This window comes from Equus quagga, chromosome 2 (assembly GCF_021613505.1).
Source record: "Equus quagga isolate Etosha38 chromosome 2, UCLA_HA_Equagga_1.0, whole genome shotgun sequence".
NCBI classification, from domain to species: domain Eukaryota; kingdom Metazoa; phylum Chordata; class Mammalia; order Perissodactyla; family Equidae; genus Equus; species Equus quagga.
The window spans coordinates 184,012,718-184,026,303 of NC_060268.1; the positions used below are offsets into that span (position 1 = coordinate 184,012,718).

Sequence of the window (13,586 nt, forward strand, 5' to 3'; positions counted from 1 at the left end):
TCTCCTCACTCCCCTCTCCTCTCACACACACTGAATCTCCTCATTCCTTCTCCTCTCACACATGCTGGGATCTCCACCAAACTAACTCCCTTTTGCCACTGCAGCAGGTTCTGCCTGCGTCCAGTTCCTCTCCCTCATTCACTCTAACCCACTCCCATCAGGGTTTCACCCACAAACTACTCTTGTTTTGCTCAATTTCATGGTCCAGTCTGTAGCCTCATTGGCAAGCCCTGTAGGAAGCATCTGATACAGCTGGTGACTCTCTCCTCCCAAAACCACTTTCTTCACTGGCTTAGAAGCCACAGTCACCCTTGGCAACCTCATGGGCTGCCTCTTAATAAAGGGAGGCAAGGCGGAGTCCCATGCCCCCTGCAGGGCCTCTCCCTGCCACTCAGCCCTCTCCCAGCCACTGGCACACCACATCCCTTCACTGAGGGCACAGAGACTCCAAGTCAGCACCACAGGTAAAACTCAACTCTTGCTCTCCCTCCCAAACCACTTACGCTTTCAGCATATTAATGTGGAAAGTGACAGACAGGCTAATGGAAGTTTTCTTTTCTTCCTTTAACTGAAGCTCGTCCATTAATTCATGCTGCACCTGTAAAATGGAACAGAATATTAATTTAGATTTAAACACATAATTAGGTAGAGATCTAGATATTATGTAGCTATTATTTTGCAAATATTCCTCATTTAAAATTAATATTTATAATTAACAAGTATCTTCTCATTAATTATGTTTTATATTCAGTTTTTGTACACAACTTATGTTAATTTCCTAGACACAAAAATTATTAGATGATGAACGCTCTTCATACATGTTATTTTAATTACTTTATCTTTACAAATTTTCTGCTAACCTTTTTTTAAATTCAATGCTGTTATTAAAAAAAAAATCCAAAGAGTCACAATAAAGCAAAAAGACTTTGTTTCGTTTTGTCCACATATGCACATATGTATGTTTTTATATCTCTCAATGGATAGACTTCCTTGCTGTTTCTATAGTTTTCTGAAGAATGACATTTAAGAAAATTATTTCTCTATCTACATTTTTCGATATGCCAATTTACCATAACAGAAAATATTTGTCGATATTTCTGTGGCACGTTAGCTTTTATGAACGGTGCTGCAGTGGCGCAAAACTTAGCGGCCTCCTCCTTTTTTCCAGCCTGAAGATAACACTCCAGAAGCTCCCTGGATAATATAAAAATAATAGGTATTAAACCTTGATGAAATCATTTTGTGCTGCAAATGTGTAATAACTGGGTTATTATACTTGCACTATTTTTATGTTTCACAAACTTCAGACAGATACACAGATGGGCCAGTTCCTAACCGCAAACCCACAGCCTGTGGCTTACCAGGGACATGCCAGCAGGCACTGGGAAAGCTATGCTACTGCTAGAAAGAGGGAAAGAGAATTGTTTTCACTTTAACTACCTAGGACATTTAAAAATGACCTTTTAAAGAAAAATTGTAATTATATTTATTTTCTGTTACAGGCTCCCCAAATGGCCCTAAAGCAGGTGAGGAAAGCCTGTAGATTCTGGATTCTGACTTCAGGGCAGATTCTCTGGGTCCTCTTGGCATATGGCTCCCCAAGTACAGGAAAAGTCTGACAGAGAGCCTTTCATTCCCCCAGCACAAGGACCACTTGTTGACATCTCTTGCTGTGGTTTCTCAGGGCCCTCCCTGTGGCAAATATACTCGGCACACGCTTCCCTAACAGGACCACCTGGACCAGCAAGCCCATTCTGGCTGAGTTTTATATTGCTGAAATGTCTACTACATTAACAATTTACTGAACTAAGTTTTTAAAACCATGAGTGAAGACTATGACACAGGCTCTCACTTTCTGTGTTTCGAGTCATAACATTCGCCCTGTTGTAACACTGGTGTAATCAGGACACTGTGACGTCATCTACAGAGTTTAGAAACGTCTTCAGACAAATGATACAAACAACATAATTCTAACTACAGAGTAGACAATAATGGCATACACCCTGCTGTGTAAAGTCATCACCCCGTGAGAGAAGGCAGGGCGGCTCCCACTCACAGCATCAGCTCCGCCCGCCAGTCCTTGTCTTCTTCCTCCGTCTGATTCAGCACAGTCACAATTTGGGAGAAGCTGGGGATCAGGTGGTGATGATATCCAGGCTTGAGAAATGGCCTCACCATCTGCCAGTAGAGGACTGAAGCGTTGTACACCAAGAAGTAATACCTGTGGCACAAGAGGAAGTTCTGAGACTGGCTCGGAAGGCAGCCTGTCCAGAGCCCCCTTCTGGGAGGGAACCTCGAGTCCTCTGCTTCCAGCAGATGGCAGCAGCCCCATCTGAGAGGCTCTGGCCCACACCGCGTGAGCGTGGTATACAGGCCTCCATAGGGACAGCCACGGCACCCTGCTCAGATGGTGCTGGGTCTGACTAGAGATCCTTTCACTCATTCAGTAACTTGATAAAGTGACTCACTCCCTGTGAAAATACACCAGTGAGCAAGGCCTCCTTTGGTTTCCAAGGGATAGACAAGAATGGGCAAGTGCAGGGAGGAAATCAAGGAAGGCTTCCTGGAGGAGCTGACATCCCTGGAGAGGGAGCAGGAGCACCCTCAGAAGCTAGGCTTTTTCCTGAGGGCTCCGCCAGGGGCAGTATAGGCAAGTGGGGCAGCAGAGGGAGGGAGCCAAGATGCTGAACCCCATCAGAGGCCAGAAAGCGAGGGGGCCCTGGGGACAGGCAAAAAGAGAGGCCCACAGCGAAAGCTGACAAAAGTCATCTGCAGATCACAGACATGGCTGAACAGGGTAGAGGATGCAGTTACAGGAACTGTGCATGCACGCGGCCAGTTCTCATGTGAGAGACATGAGTATGTGACCATCAATGCAGAAAAAACACAAAACAAAACAAGGACAAAAAATCCCAACAGTCTGAACAGATAGAACCACTTGGTAAATTCTGTTTCTGAACCTTTTACACAATCAGTTAGAAACGGCCGATTCCATCGTGCCCACCTCGGTTCCCCTTTGGCAAAGTTGATGGCCTTCATATACTGAGTCACACAATTTTCAAATTCCTCCTAAAACAACATAAAGAACACACAATTGAATTGAATTTGCCAGTGAAACATCAACCACTGCTCATTGTCACTTCCGTGAGCACAAAGCCTCTCTGAGGACTGGCCTGGCCCCCTGTGCCTGAGCAGCAGGAGCTGGAGCGCGGGGCAGAAGCCACAGCTGCGTGTGCTCTCGGGCGCCCCAGCCTCTCGCCCTGGAAGCTCCCCCCTACCTGCCTTGAGGACTGCTGTGGACATGACTGTGGCACTAGGACGCAACGGTCAAATGGCAAACAGGACACAAGTCAGACTCCACTGCTTAGGGAAAAGGCATAAACGGGAAATACTGCAAGTTTCGAGTCACTGAAAATCAATCTGGCCACTTGACTCAACAAAAAACATATTCAGATTTGTCTAGCCTGACACGAGTTTGGAAGTGGGGTGAAATTTTTACTGTTGCGATACAAGAGGCAGAATTTTGAGGAGAATCAAGGCAACCTCGGGGGAAACAATATAGTCATACAAAGCATGACGTGTTCATTTTAGACAGCGAACCAGCAAAGGCGTGCACTCCATCCCCTGGGGAGTGTGAAGACCGTGTATACGAAGCCTTCACAACTCAAACGAGCTAATAAAGAAAACTGGAGGAACCAGCATGCAGGGGGCGCTCCTGCTGGCAGTTCCTGCTGGGCCCAGGGGCCCGGGACCATCTCTCACCAAGTTTTCGGTGGACTTGGGGGCACACAGCTGGGCCCTGCACAGGTGCGCTCGGCCCAGAAACTGGGTGACCGGCCCCTTCACCTTGAAGTACATCTGGATGCAGTCCTCGCTCACCGCTGGTTGCCCCATCTGCAAGAGAAGACCTCCGTGTGCAACGGCTCCAAGGACGCCTTTGGATGGTGCTGGCTCCCTTCCCATAAACACACTCCAGACAGGCTCTGAGGATGGACCTGAGCACCCACCCTGCAGCCTCCTCCAGTGGACCACCCCACCAGGCGCTCCGCTCTCCCCAGTCCCACCTTCTGCTTCCATTATAAACCCAGAAATAGAGATCTCCTGACACAACGCCCTAGGGGCCCTGGGCTTAATGACCTTCAGGGCCTGCTCGGCACACAGAACAAACAGGTCCGGGCTGAAGCTTTCTGTGGGGTCAAACTCCGACTTCCCCAGGTTGGCAGACTTGATCAGTTCATAGGCCCTCTTCAGGGAGGCAGCATCTATCAGGACGGCAGTGAAGGAACTGGTCAGGAAAAGGCACCCGCCGCACCCCTGGGCAAGAGCGGGGAGGCCAGGAGTGGCCGGGAGGGGCCGGGGCAGGCCAGCGCCCCTGGCCGTGCTCCCGGAAGATGCCCCGCACCGCGCGGCCCCGCAGAGCGGCCAGCCAGAGCTTCGGACGCAGCGGCGTGAACATCCTGAGGGGCCTCTCAGGACGACAAACCCTTCTCCGGTTCACATTCGCCCAGGGGGACAAATCCGCGAAGCACGGGCTTCCGGAGGTCACCGGGGCTGGCGGCGCTGCGACCAAGGGGATTGGGGCGGGGGGGGGGGGGGGGGCTTGGTGGGTCCTGGGGCCTCCCTAGGCCAGGGGTGGGGCGGCTCCGGGCCCCTGCCCACCCTGCTGGCTCTCGGCGCGGGCCAGCTCCTCCGTGACAACCAGGTCCATGGCTCCAGGCCGGTTGGCTTTCTCCTGTGGAGCCGGTGGCGGTTGCTTAGCGACCGAGAGGGACGCGGACCGGGTTCTACGGGCCGGCGGCGGGGCCACACTTCTCCAGAGGCGAACGGCCGCCGGTCCCCGCCCCTGCGCTGGTTTACCCATCCGCACCGGAGCGGGGGCGGGGCGGGGCGAGCGAGGAGCGGGCAGGGGCCCAGGTGGGGAGCAGGGGAGCTGGTAAGCTGGGAGGGGAGGGCGCGCCCACGTAGGGTCATGCTTTCGCGGGCCTGTCCGCCCTTGCACTGGCCCCGCATCCCTGCCAAAGCCCCTAGACTAGACATGGATGCTAGTCTCCCGTGTTGGCTGATGGCACCCACCCCCACCCTCCTGATGATGGTGCAAACTGGGGCTGCCCTGGGCTCCAGTCCTGGCCCTTGGCCATCCCCCTCACATTTTCCCGAAACGTAGTCCTGCATTCCTTGGCTCTTTCATCCATTCATTCATTCTACAAATAGTTATTTGCCCCCTGCCATGGGCCATAGCTGAGCGGGGCCTGTGCAGGCAGAGACGTGGACAGGCCCCCCCGTGGGTAGAGGACGTCACACAGAATAAATGTGCTCCTCCTGGGTGCCAACAAGGGAAGCCAGGGAGCCTGACAGCTTGTACAGTGGCCTGATCCTGGGTGTGGGGCCAGGGGTTGGTGGTGGGGAGCAGTAGGGAGAGCACCCTAAAGGCAAGACAATTGACCCCAGATCTAAAAGAGGAGAGGAGGTGCCAGACAAAGAAAGGAGGGAAGAGGATGCCAAGAGAGTAGCATCTTGCAAGGCCTGAAGGAGGGAGGGGGCCAGCTGGGGATGCACAGTGCTGTGGGCTAGGAGGGCAGGAGACAGCCACTGCTGGGGCAGGGTTCCCCTCTTCCTACCTCCCCAGGAAGCCCACAGCGTATCTTAAACAGTGTGTGTCAGTCTGAGCGTTTTCTGTGGGTGCCGGGTGGAAACTGGTTCGGAGGGAGTGAGACTGATGAGGACCAGCCAGTGCGAGCAAGCGAGCAGAGATGCCGTGGGCTGGCTTACAAGGCAAGGACAGAAAGGGAAGAGCAGATGTGAGTGATGGAGCAGGTATGGGGCCAGGAAGGGCCAAGAGGCCACGGCACTGGGGACAACACACTGGGATCGGGGTTGGGGGCGGGGGGCAATACACTTTTGCAGGGAACTCTGGGAAAGGACTAGCTGGAGGAGGGCTCAGGAGATAGTCCAGGTGTTCTGCCTGGAACTTGCAGGATGTGAGGTACTTAGAGTTGACACTTAGGAGGGATCTGTGCTCAGAAGAGAGCTCTGGGCTGGAGGAACAGGCCTTTGAACAGCTGCTTAGAAGTGATGGGGTGTGGCTGAGATTGCTGAGGGAGAGCACACCCAGGGAGGCCAGCAGGGGGCTGAAGACTAGACTTGGAGAACCCCAGGCCAAGAGTAGCAGGAAGAGCTTCAGCAGAAACAGAAGCGGGGCCAGAGAGGTGGAAAGGAAGTCATACAGACCTGGATCCAGAAGCCAAGGGAAGGCTGTTTTGAAGCAGGGAGGTGGATCAGCTAGGTCAAATGTGGCCAAAACACCAGTAAATGAGCACTGAGAAATAGCTTTGGGTTTCCCAACATGGATGCCATCGGTGACCCAGGAGTAGACATTTCTCTGAATTGGGGGGGCAGAGCCAGTTGGAGGGGGTAGAAGAGTGAGTGAGGGTGACAGGGTGGAGAGAAAGGTAGATACACAACTCTTTCAAAACATTTGGCTCTTAATGGGAGGAAAGAGGCTGGGTGTTGATGATGTAGGGCCTTTCGTGTCTGGGGAGGGGTCTTTTTAAAGGTAAGACAAGCGCTTTTAAAGCTGATGCATTTATTCACAAACAATATGATTGTGTATGTAAAAAAATCCTGTGGCATCTACAAAAATACTACAACTACTAATAAGTGAAGTTAGCATGGAACAGGATGCCACATCAGTATGTGAATATCAATTGTATCTGTATGTATTGTATGAGCAAGAAACAGAGAAGGACAGAAAAATACCATTTAAAATAGAATAGAAAGCGAACTACTTTGGAATAAACTTAACAAAAGATGTATAGCACTATCACAGTGAAAACTACAAACACTGCTGACGTGACTGAAGAAGACCCAATAAATGGAGACACGCCAGCTCATGAACCGGAAGACTAAAACCTGTGAGGTGTCCATTCTCCCCATGTTGATCTTTAGACTCGATGCAATCTCACTCAAAATCCCAGCAGGCGATTTTCTGGAAGTTGACAGCTGATTCTAAACTTCATATGGAAACACAAAGGACCTAGAATGGCCAAGATAATCTTGAGGAAGAAGAACAACGTTGGAGGACTCACACTATTTGATTTCAAGACTTACTGTAAAGCTGCAGTATTTCAGACAGTATGGTATTGGTGAAAGATAGACAGGGAGACCAAGGGACCGGAAGAAAGAGTTCAGAACCAGACCCACATGTATACAATCCATTGATTTTGACACATGTGCCAATTCAATGGGGAAAGCAAAGTCTTTTCAACAAATGATGCTAGAACAACTGGATCGTGAATGAGGAAAGAAATGAACCTGCATCTCTGAATCACACCATGCACAAAAATTAATTTGAGATGGATCATAGACTTCAAAAGTAAAACTTTGATGTTTATAGCTTCTAGAGTAAAACATAAAATATTTCACCATCTTGGGGCAGGCAAAATTTCTTGGAGAGTGCATAAAAAGTGAAACCATAAAAGAAGAAATAGATAAATCTGTCCTCATCAAAAGTAAAACCTCTGCTCTTGGAAAGGCACTGTTAAGGAAATGAAAAAGCAAACTACAAGTTGGGGGAAAATATTCACAATAGATATATCTGCCAAAGGACTTGTGTCCAGATTATATAAAGAAAGCCTATAAATCAATATTAAAAAGACAAGTGAAAAAAATGGGCAAAAGATTTGAATAGACACTTGACAATCAAGATATATGAATATCCAGTAAGCACATAAAAAGTGTTCAGCATCATTGGTAATCAGGGAAATAAAAATGTAAATCAAAATGAGATACCACTTTAGAGCCACTAGAATGACTAAAATTAAAAAGACCAACAATGATGAATATAGTGGGATATGAACAACTGGGATTCTTACACACTGCTGGTGAGAATGTAAAATGGTACCGTCACTGAGAAACTGGAAGTTTTTAATCAAGTTAACAATGCACCTACCCTATGATTCAGAAATTCTACTCTTAGGTGTTTACCCAAGTGAAATGAATGCACGTTTCCACAGAAAGACTTGTATGAGAATGTTCCTAGCAGCTTTATTCATAATAGCCCCAAAGTGGGAACAACCCAAATATCCAACAATAAACAATTGTGGTATAGTCACACAATGGCCCACTACTCAGCAATCAAAAAGAATGAGCCGGTGATACTGCAACAAGATGGATGAATCTGAACAATGGTGAGCAAAAGACCAGGCATAAAAGAGCCCTCTGTGGGATTCCATTTCAGGAATCGGACCAAAGGCTAGCAAGTTCTGGTAGGAACTGCCTGATTTCAAAGAGTCAGGCCACAGCGCCAAACGAGTACTCACAGAAAGGACAAAGCCTTTAACAGAAAGAATGAAGCCTTCAAAAAAACAAATAAACAAACAAAAAAACCAGATCCCAGATAAAGCTTAGAGAGCTTCAAAATGCAAAAAGAGTGGAGCTTGACCTCCAGGAGAGACTTACCCTCTAACTCCAGGATCGATGAGAAAACAATGAGCCTGATGGGCTCTGTGGGTGTCAACACTTGTTACCTGTTTGCTCACCCACCTCGGAGTTGTCAGGGGTCTTCTCTGGATCTCAGTGGGACCTCCAAATAATGTTAACTTAAAACAAATAAACAGCTAGTTATTTACCAGCAAAATGGGTTTATTTGGGAACAGCTAAGAATTGCAGTTCAGGACATGCATTCTATGGTGAACTGCAGGCAAATCTGGAGAACAAAAGAGAGAATTGTTCTTTTATAGAGAAGGGGAGTTGGGCAGGGCTGTTACAAACAGAGAGTCCATTGGAGGAAACTGGGAGTGCAAAGTATAGTGGCTTTTCACTGGCTGAGTTGTGGCAGTCTCTCATTGGCTGAGCTGTGGCCAGGCAAGAAAAAAATCTTCCTTCCTCCTGCTGGGGTAGTCAGTATCACTTCCTGTCCTAGGTGCGAGGTTTCTCTCTTCTGCTGGGGTCTGTGTTGACGTGGAGTGGTGCTGCGTGGGATCTCCTCCTTCTGGCCTGCCGACTCCATTTTAAATGAGGTTTCTGTTTATTAATTTTCACACGTGCAATTCTAGGTTCCCTAAAGGCGGTAGAAGTCAGGGTGAGAGGTTAACTGGGAAGGGAGTGTTGGAAAAGGTCCACATCTTGACTGGAGCGTCAGACACACAACTGTATACATTTTTCAAAACTCACTGAAGTCAACATTTAAAGCTGGAGCATTTTGTTTGACGTCCATTGTACCTCAATGACAAACCAAGCCAAACCAAACACAGAGCTCCAGGAGCCCCAGGACATGAGCTCCGACGTAAGAAGGAGCTGGGGCTCCCCCAGGCCAGGCAGGTAGGAGGATGACGAGTTGTCGGCCGTCAGTCACTTTGCCCTGGGAAGCTGAGGGAGTCTCTGCCAAGTGCTCCTGCTTTCAGGGACATTGGAGGCCAGGCTGTCTGCCGAGGGTGAGGACTGTTGGGGTCTGGGCATGGAGGGGGGCGGGAGTGAGTGACGAGAGACTCCTGTGGGGGCCGGGGCAGAGCCGAGGTCCCATCAAGGTTGGGAGCCATGACCCTCGAGTGGCACTCTGGCCCTGTGAGACTCCTGCAGAGCTCAGCTGCTCATGGCGAGGATAGGAGAAGGTCCCATTTTGGTCCTTTTGGTTGTGAGGCTGGCACATGGCAAGGCTGAAAGAACAGGGCTGGCTTGGTGCAGGTATCCGACCGAGAGTACCTGGCATACTGGACATGGAGGTCACTAGGGAAGGAGAGCTGGTGGGTGGGGAGAAAGTGGGGTGTCAGTGTGCTGGGACAGGCTGGGATGTGGTGAGGGTGAGGGGCTGGGTGGCCTGTGCAGTAGGGCCAGGCTGTCACCCAGTGATGTGGCTGAGGAGCTGGACCTGGGGCCCCAAGGCAGGACAGCTATGAGCTGACTCCAGAACTTGGGGGCATAGGAGGATGTCACTGTAGGAACCCAGCAGGACGGACTGAGAACAGGAAAGTGTCTGGGAGATTTTAAAGCTGCTAGCTGAGCACTGGGAGAAGCAACTCCCTCCTTTACCTTGCCTCCCAGGCTTCGGGGAAGTCTGTGCTGTTTCTTATACTGCTCATCTTTTCTTATTCTCTCTTCTCTCCTTCTTCTTCCTCAGGAATAGACTCCCAATTTTTGGCAGGCACAAGGCTACCCCACTTCCTGTCTCCCTTGTAGCCAGTGTGGCCAAGTGACCAAGTTCTGATCACTGTAAAGCAGGTTTAGGGGAGTTTTCTCAAAAGGAGAGCACCTCTTTTTTGGTCCTTCCTTTTGTCTGCTGGTGGAAATGTGGTTACAAAGACGGGAGCTCGAGCAGCCATTTTTTGCCATAGGAAGAATCCTCCATGCTGCGAGCCTGGGTCTCCTGTCTGTGTGGCAGCTGCTCGGTCCTGGATGGCCTTATGCGAGAAGGAGATAGATTTCTCTCTTGTTAAATCCACGGCTATTTTGTGTTTTCTGGGACACTCTCAACTTATGTGCTTGCCGGGCCTTCAACTTTGCCTGTCAGTGAAGATTAGGATGCAGATGCAGACCACAGGGCTGTTGGGGGAGGGGGCACATGATGAAATATATATACACACACATATGTGTGATATACAGGATATATGTGAGATATATATATATGCATGTGATATATATGTGTATGTATATATATATTTATATACACATACATACACATGATAAAATAAGTTCTGCCTGGATGTAATTTCAAAACCTAAACTCCACGTTTTCCTCCGGGTCTAGAGCCGTGCACCATCCTGAAGGTAGAGGCTCGAGTCCCTGTTAAATGAACCAGCTATTAGTTCTCACGGATGGTTCCCAAACGTGCCTTCGTTTATTCGTAAAGACACTTGGCACCGTGCACACAGCAGTGATAAAATATTTATTCCCACCAAGGAAGTATCTCCCAAACATTATGTAGTAGGAGGTTTTCTGAATCCTAGAGCATTAAATATTAAAGCTCATTTCTCTAGTTATACAGCAGCCTTCACATTAAGAGTGGAACACAAAGTTGTTTTTTACTAGATGGTATTTCATTTGGTGAAGACAATTCAGGTCAGGCCCAGATTGCTCTTTTGCTTTTTTGGCCCGAGAATCAAATGTGGGAGTTGTGGGGTGCTGTGCATCTCCCCCTGAAATTCTACTCCTCCTCTCTCCAAATGTCCCACCTTGTCCTTGCTCTGCACCCCGAGAAGCCTCGAGGAACGGGAGAGGCAAACCAGTTGGACATCACCAAGTGGCCAGGGTCTGCCCTTACAGAGACACACTGCACTCACAGGAAAGCCTCAGCTGAGGGTGCTCAGCACTGGCACTTTTCCCTGGCTCTTCTCGCGTCTCCCCAGTTGGCTCCAGACGGCGCCTGCACCCATCTGTAGCAGGGAGTCCCTGGTGCACCCTGCCTGTCCCTCCAAGCGGTGTTTCGGGTCACCATCTTTGCACATAGACCGTGTTCTGTGTCTGGGTTTTCCAGTGAGTCCCCAGAGGCCAGCCGTATCAGTCAGCTAGAGCTGCTGTAACAAAGCCCCCCAGACAGCGGCTGACACAGCAGGGATTCACCTCATGGTCCGGAATCAGAAGTCTGAGATCTAGCCCTCTGTGGGGCTCGTTCCTTCCCAGGGCTGGGAGGAGGATCTGTTCCCGCTAATGTTTTCCTTAAGGTTGTTCTACAATTTCTTTTCAAACAAAGGATTCAGAAGCTTGTCCTTGTTTTTCTCTGCTCTTGAACTGGTTCATAACATTGTAATTATGTGTTCCTTAAAGGTTTGCTAGAACATGTGAAACTGGACATTTTCTTGTTTTGTTTTGAGCAGGTGTGTGTGTGTGTGTGTAATGTGTGTATTTGTGTATGTGTGCTTGTGCATATTTGAGTGGATATGTACTGTGGAACTGAACTGAGGAACCCTTGACCAAACTGGATCAGGAAGGCCTATGGGGGAGCTTTTGCCTCCATCACACACTGTCAGTGACACCAAACAGGAATACACAGAGCTTCCTTATTACTGAAGGAAGATTTCTCTCTCCACCAGGCAACAGCTCAGCCAATGAGAAACACCACAGCCCAGCCAATCAGAAACACCACAGCCCAGCCAATGAGAAATGCTGCAGCTCAGCCAATGAGAAACAAGAAACACCACAGCCCAGCCAATCAGAAACACCACAGCCCAGCCAATGAGAAATGCCACAGCCCAGCTAATGAGAAGCCATTGTGCCCTGAACTGTTACTCTCCCCCAATGGGCTTTCCTTTAGAACAGCCCCCACCCCTCCCCTTTTCTCTATAAAAGCAGTTCCCTCCTGTATTCTCTGGGTTTGCCCATGGTTTGTCACAGCGTGTGCATCCTGAATTGTAATTATTTTGACTATGCCTGAATAAACTCGTTTTGAGGTTTTTCAAGTCAAGAGTAGTCTGTGTGTATTATATGTTTGTGTGTGTGCCTGTGTGTATGTATGATGTAGTTGCATATGTGTACTTGTGTGTATTTGTATGTGTGTGTATGTGAGTGTTGTAGCTCTTGACAACACTCTATTTCATCTGTGGTAATTGGCTCCTCCTGAGTCACTTTGGTAATTTATATTTTCCTAGAAAAGCATTCATTTCATCCAGACTTTAACATGCATAGGGTCGAACAAAGTAGTCTTTTATGGTTGTTTTTCATTTTCTGTATTTGAGGCTATTTTCTTATTGTTTCCTTATTTTGAACATCTCACATTTTTCTTGGTTAGGTTAGCTAACGCTTTTTCTGTTTTATTGTTTTCCCTTTTTTAAAGAATGACCTTTTGGATTTTTATTGATCCTACCATTTTTTGTTTTTCAAATCATCGATTTCTTCTTTAATTCTTACCCATCTTTCTGTCTGCTGAGCTTAGCTGTATTTTGTGGTTCTTGAATTGGATTCTTCATTCAATTATTTTCACCTTTTCTTCTTAATTAATATAAGCAAACAAGACTGAACTTTCATCTGAGCACTCTTTAGCTGTGTCCCATAATTTCTGATACGTAGTGTAAAAGCTTAATTCTCAAATTGTTAAAATGTGTTTTTTTATACAATAGCTAGGAGTATGTGGCAAAATTCTCTTTAACTCATTAATGAGGAAACTGACAAAAGGACTGTGAGTTCAAAGGTTGAAGGAACTGGAACTCAGTCAGCAGGAAAGGGATAAGAAACAAGATTACTAAATTAGATCCAAACCCAGCGCATGTCACACAGGACAATAAAAGCATAATGTTTGGGGTTATCTTCTCTACTAGGCTAAAAGGAGTCCTTTCACGTTGTCATCTTTCCACAGGTGACCTCTAACTTCTCAGGGTGGAGCAGTTGGCCTGGAGCGCTATGGGCAGGACCCCCCCCAAAGAGCTCTCCCCTCTGCACTGGCCTGATAAGATAATCACAGCACTGTTACTTTGCCTTATCTCCAGATTTTGGATGTATTCTCCAGAACAGTGGGGTTTTCCTCATCATTGATTTCTAGATAGTCTGTAATGAGAGTTCTTATTTTTTCTTTGGCTCAATAGTTACTCAAGACAGTTAAAAAGTGTTCAAAAGGTGAGTTTTTTGTTTTCTGGTAGGGCTGTAGCTTCTCGTGGTACTGT

The 13,586-nt window shown here is 48.1% G+C and overlaps 1 protein-coding gene across 13 annotated transcripts in view; it reads right to left on the reverse strand.

The window, feature by feature from the left end:
* The window catches only part of CFAP46 (cilia and flagella associated protein 46), a 140,365-nt gene extending 135,619 nt beyond the window's left edge, over positions 1 to 4,746 (reverse strand). For all 13 annotated transcript variants that reach the window (XR_006887714.1, XR_006887716.1, XR_006887715.1 and 10 more), the window contains exons 1-7: positions 4,660 to 4,746; positions 4,138 to 4,262; positions 3,763 to 3,894; positions 3,005 to 3,069; positions 2,057 to 2,221; positions 1,071 to 1,194; positions 504 to 598 (exon numbers count right to left, since the gene is read on the reverse strand). Coding sequence is in view for 6 of the 13 variants with exons in the window: in XM_046655386.1 (XP_046511342.1) it covers positions 504 to 598; positions 1,071 to 1,194; positions 2,057 to 2,221; positions 3,005 to 3,069; positions 3,763 to 3,894; positions 4,138 to 4,262; positions 4,660 to 4,708 (755 nt within the window). In the remaining 7 variants the exon portion in view is untranslated. The remainder of the gene's footprint in view (positions 1 to 503; positions 599 to 1,070; positions 1,195 to 2,056; positions 2,222 to 3,004; positions 3,070 to 3,762; positions 3,895 to 4,137; positions 4,263 to 4,659) is intronic.
* Between the last annotated feature and the right edge of the window lie 8,840 nt (positions 4,747 to 13,586).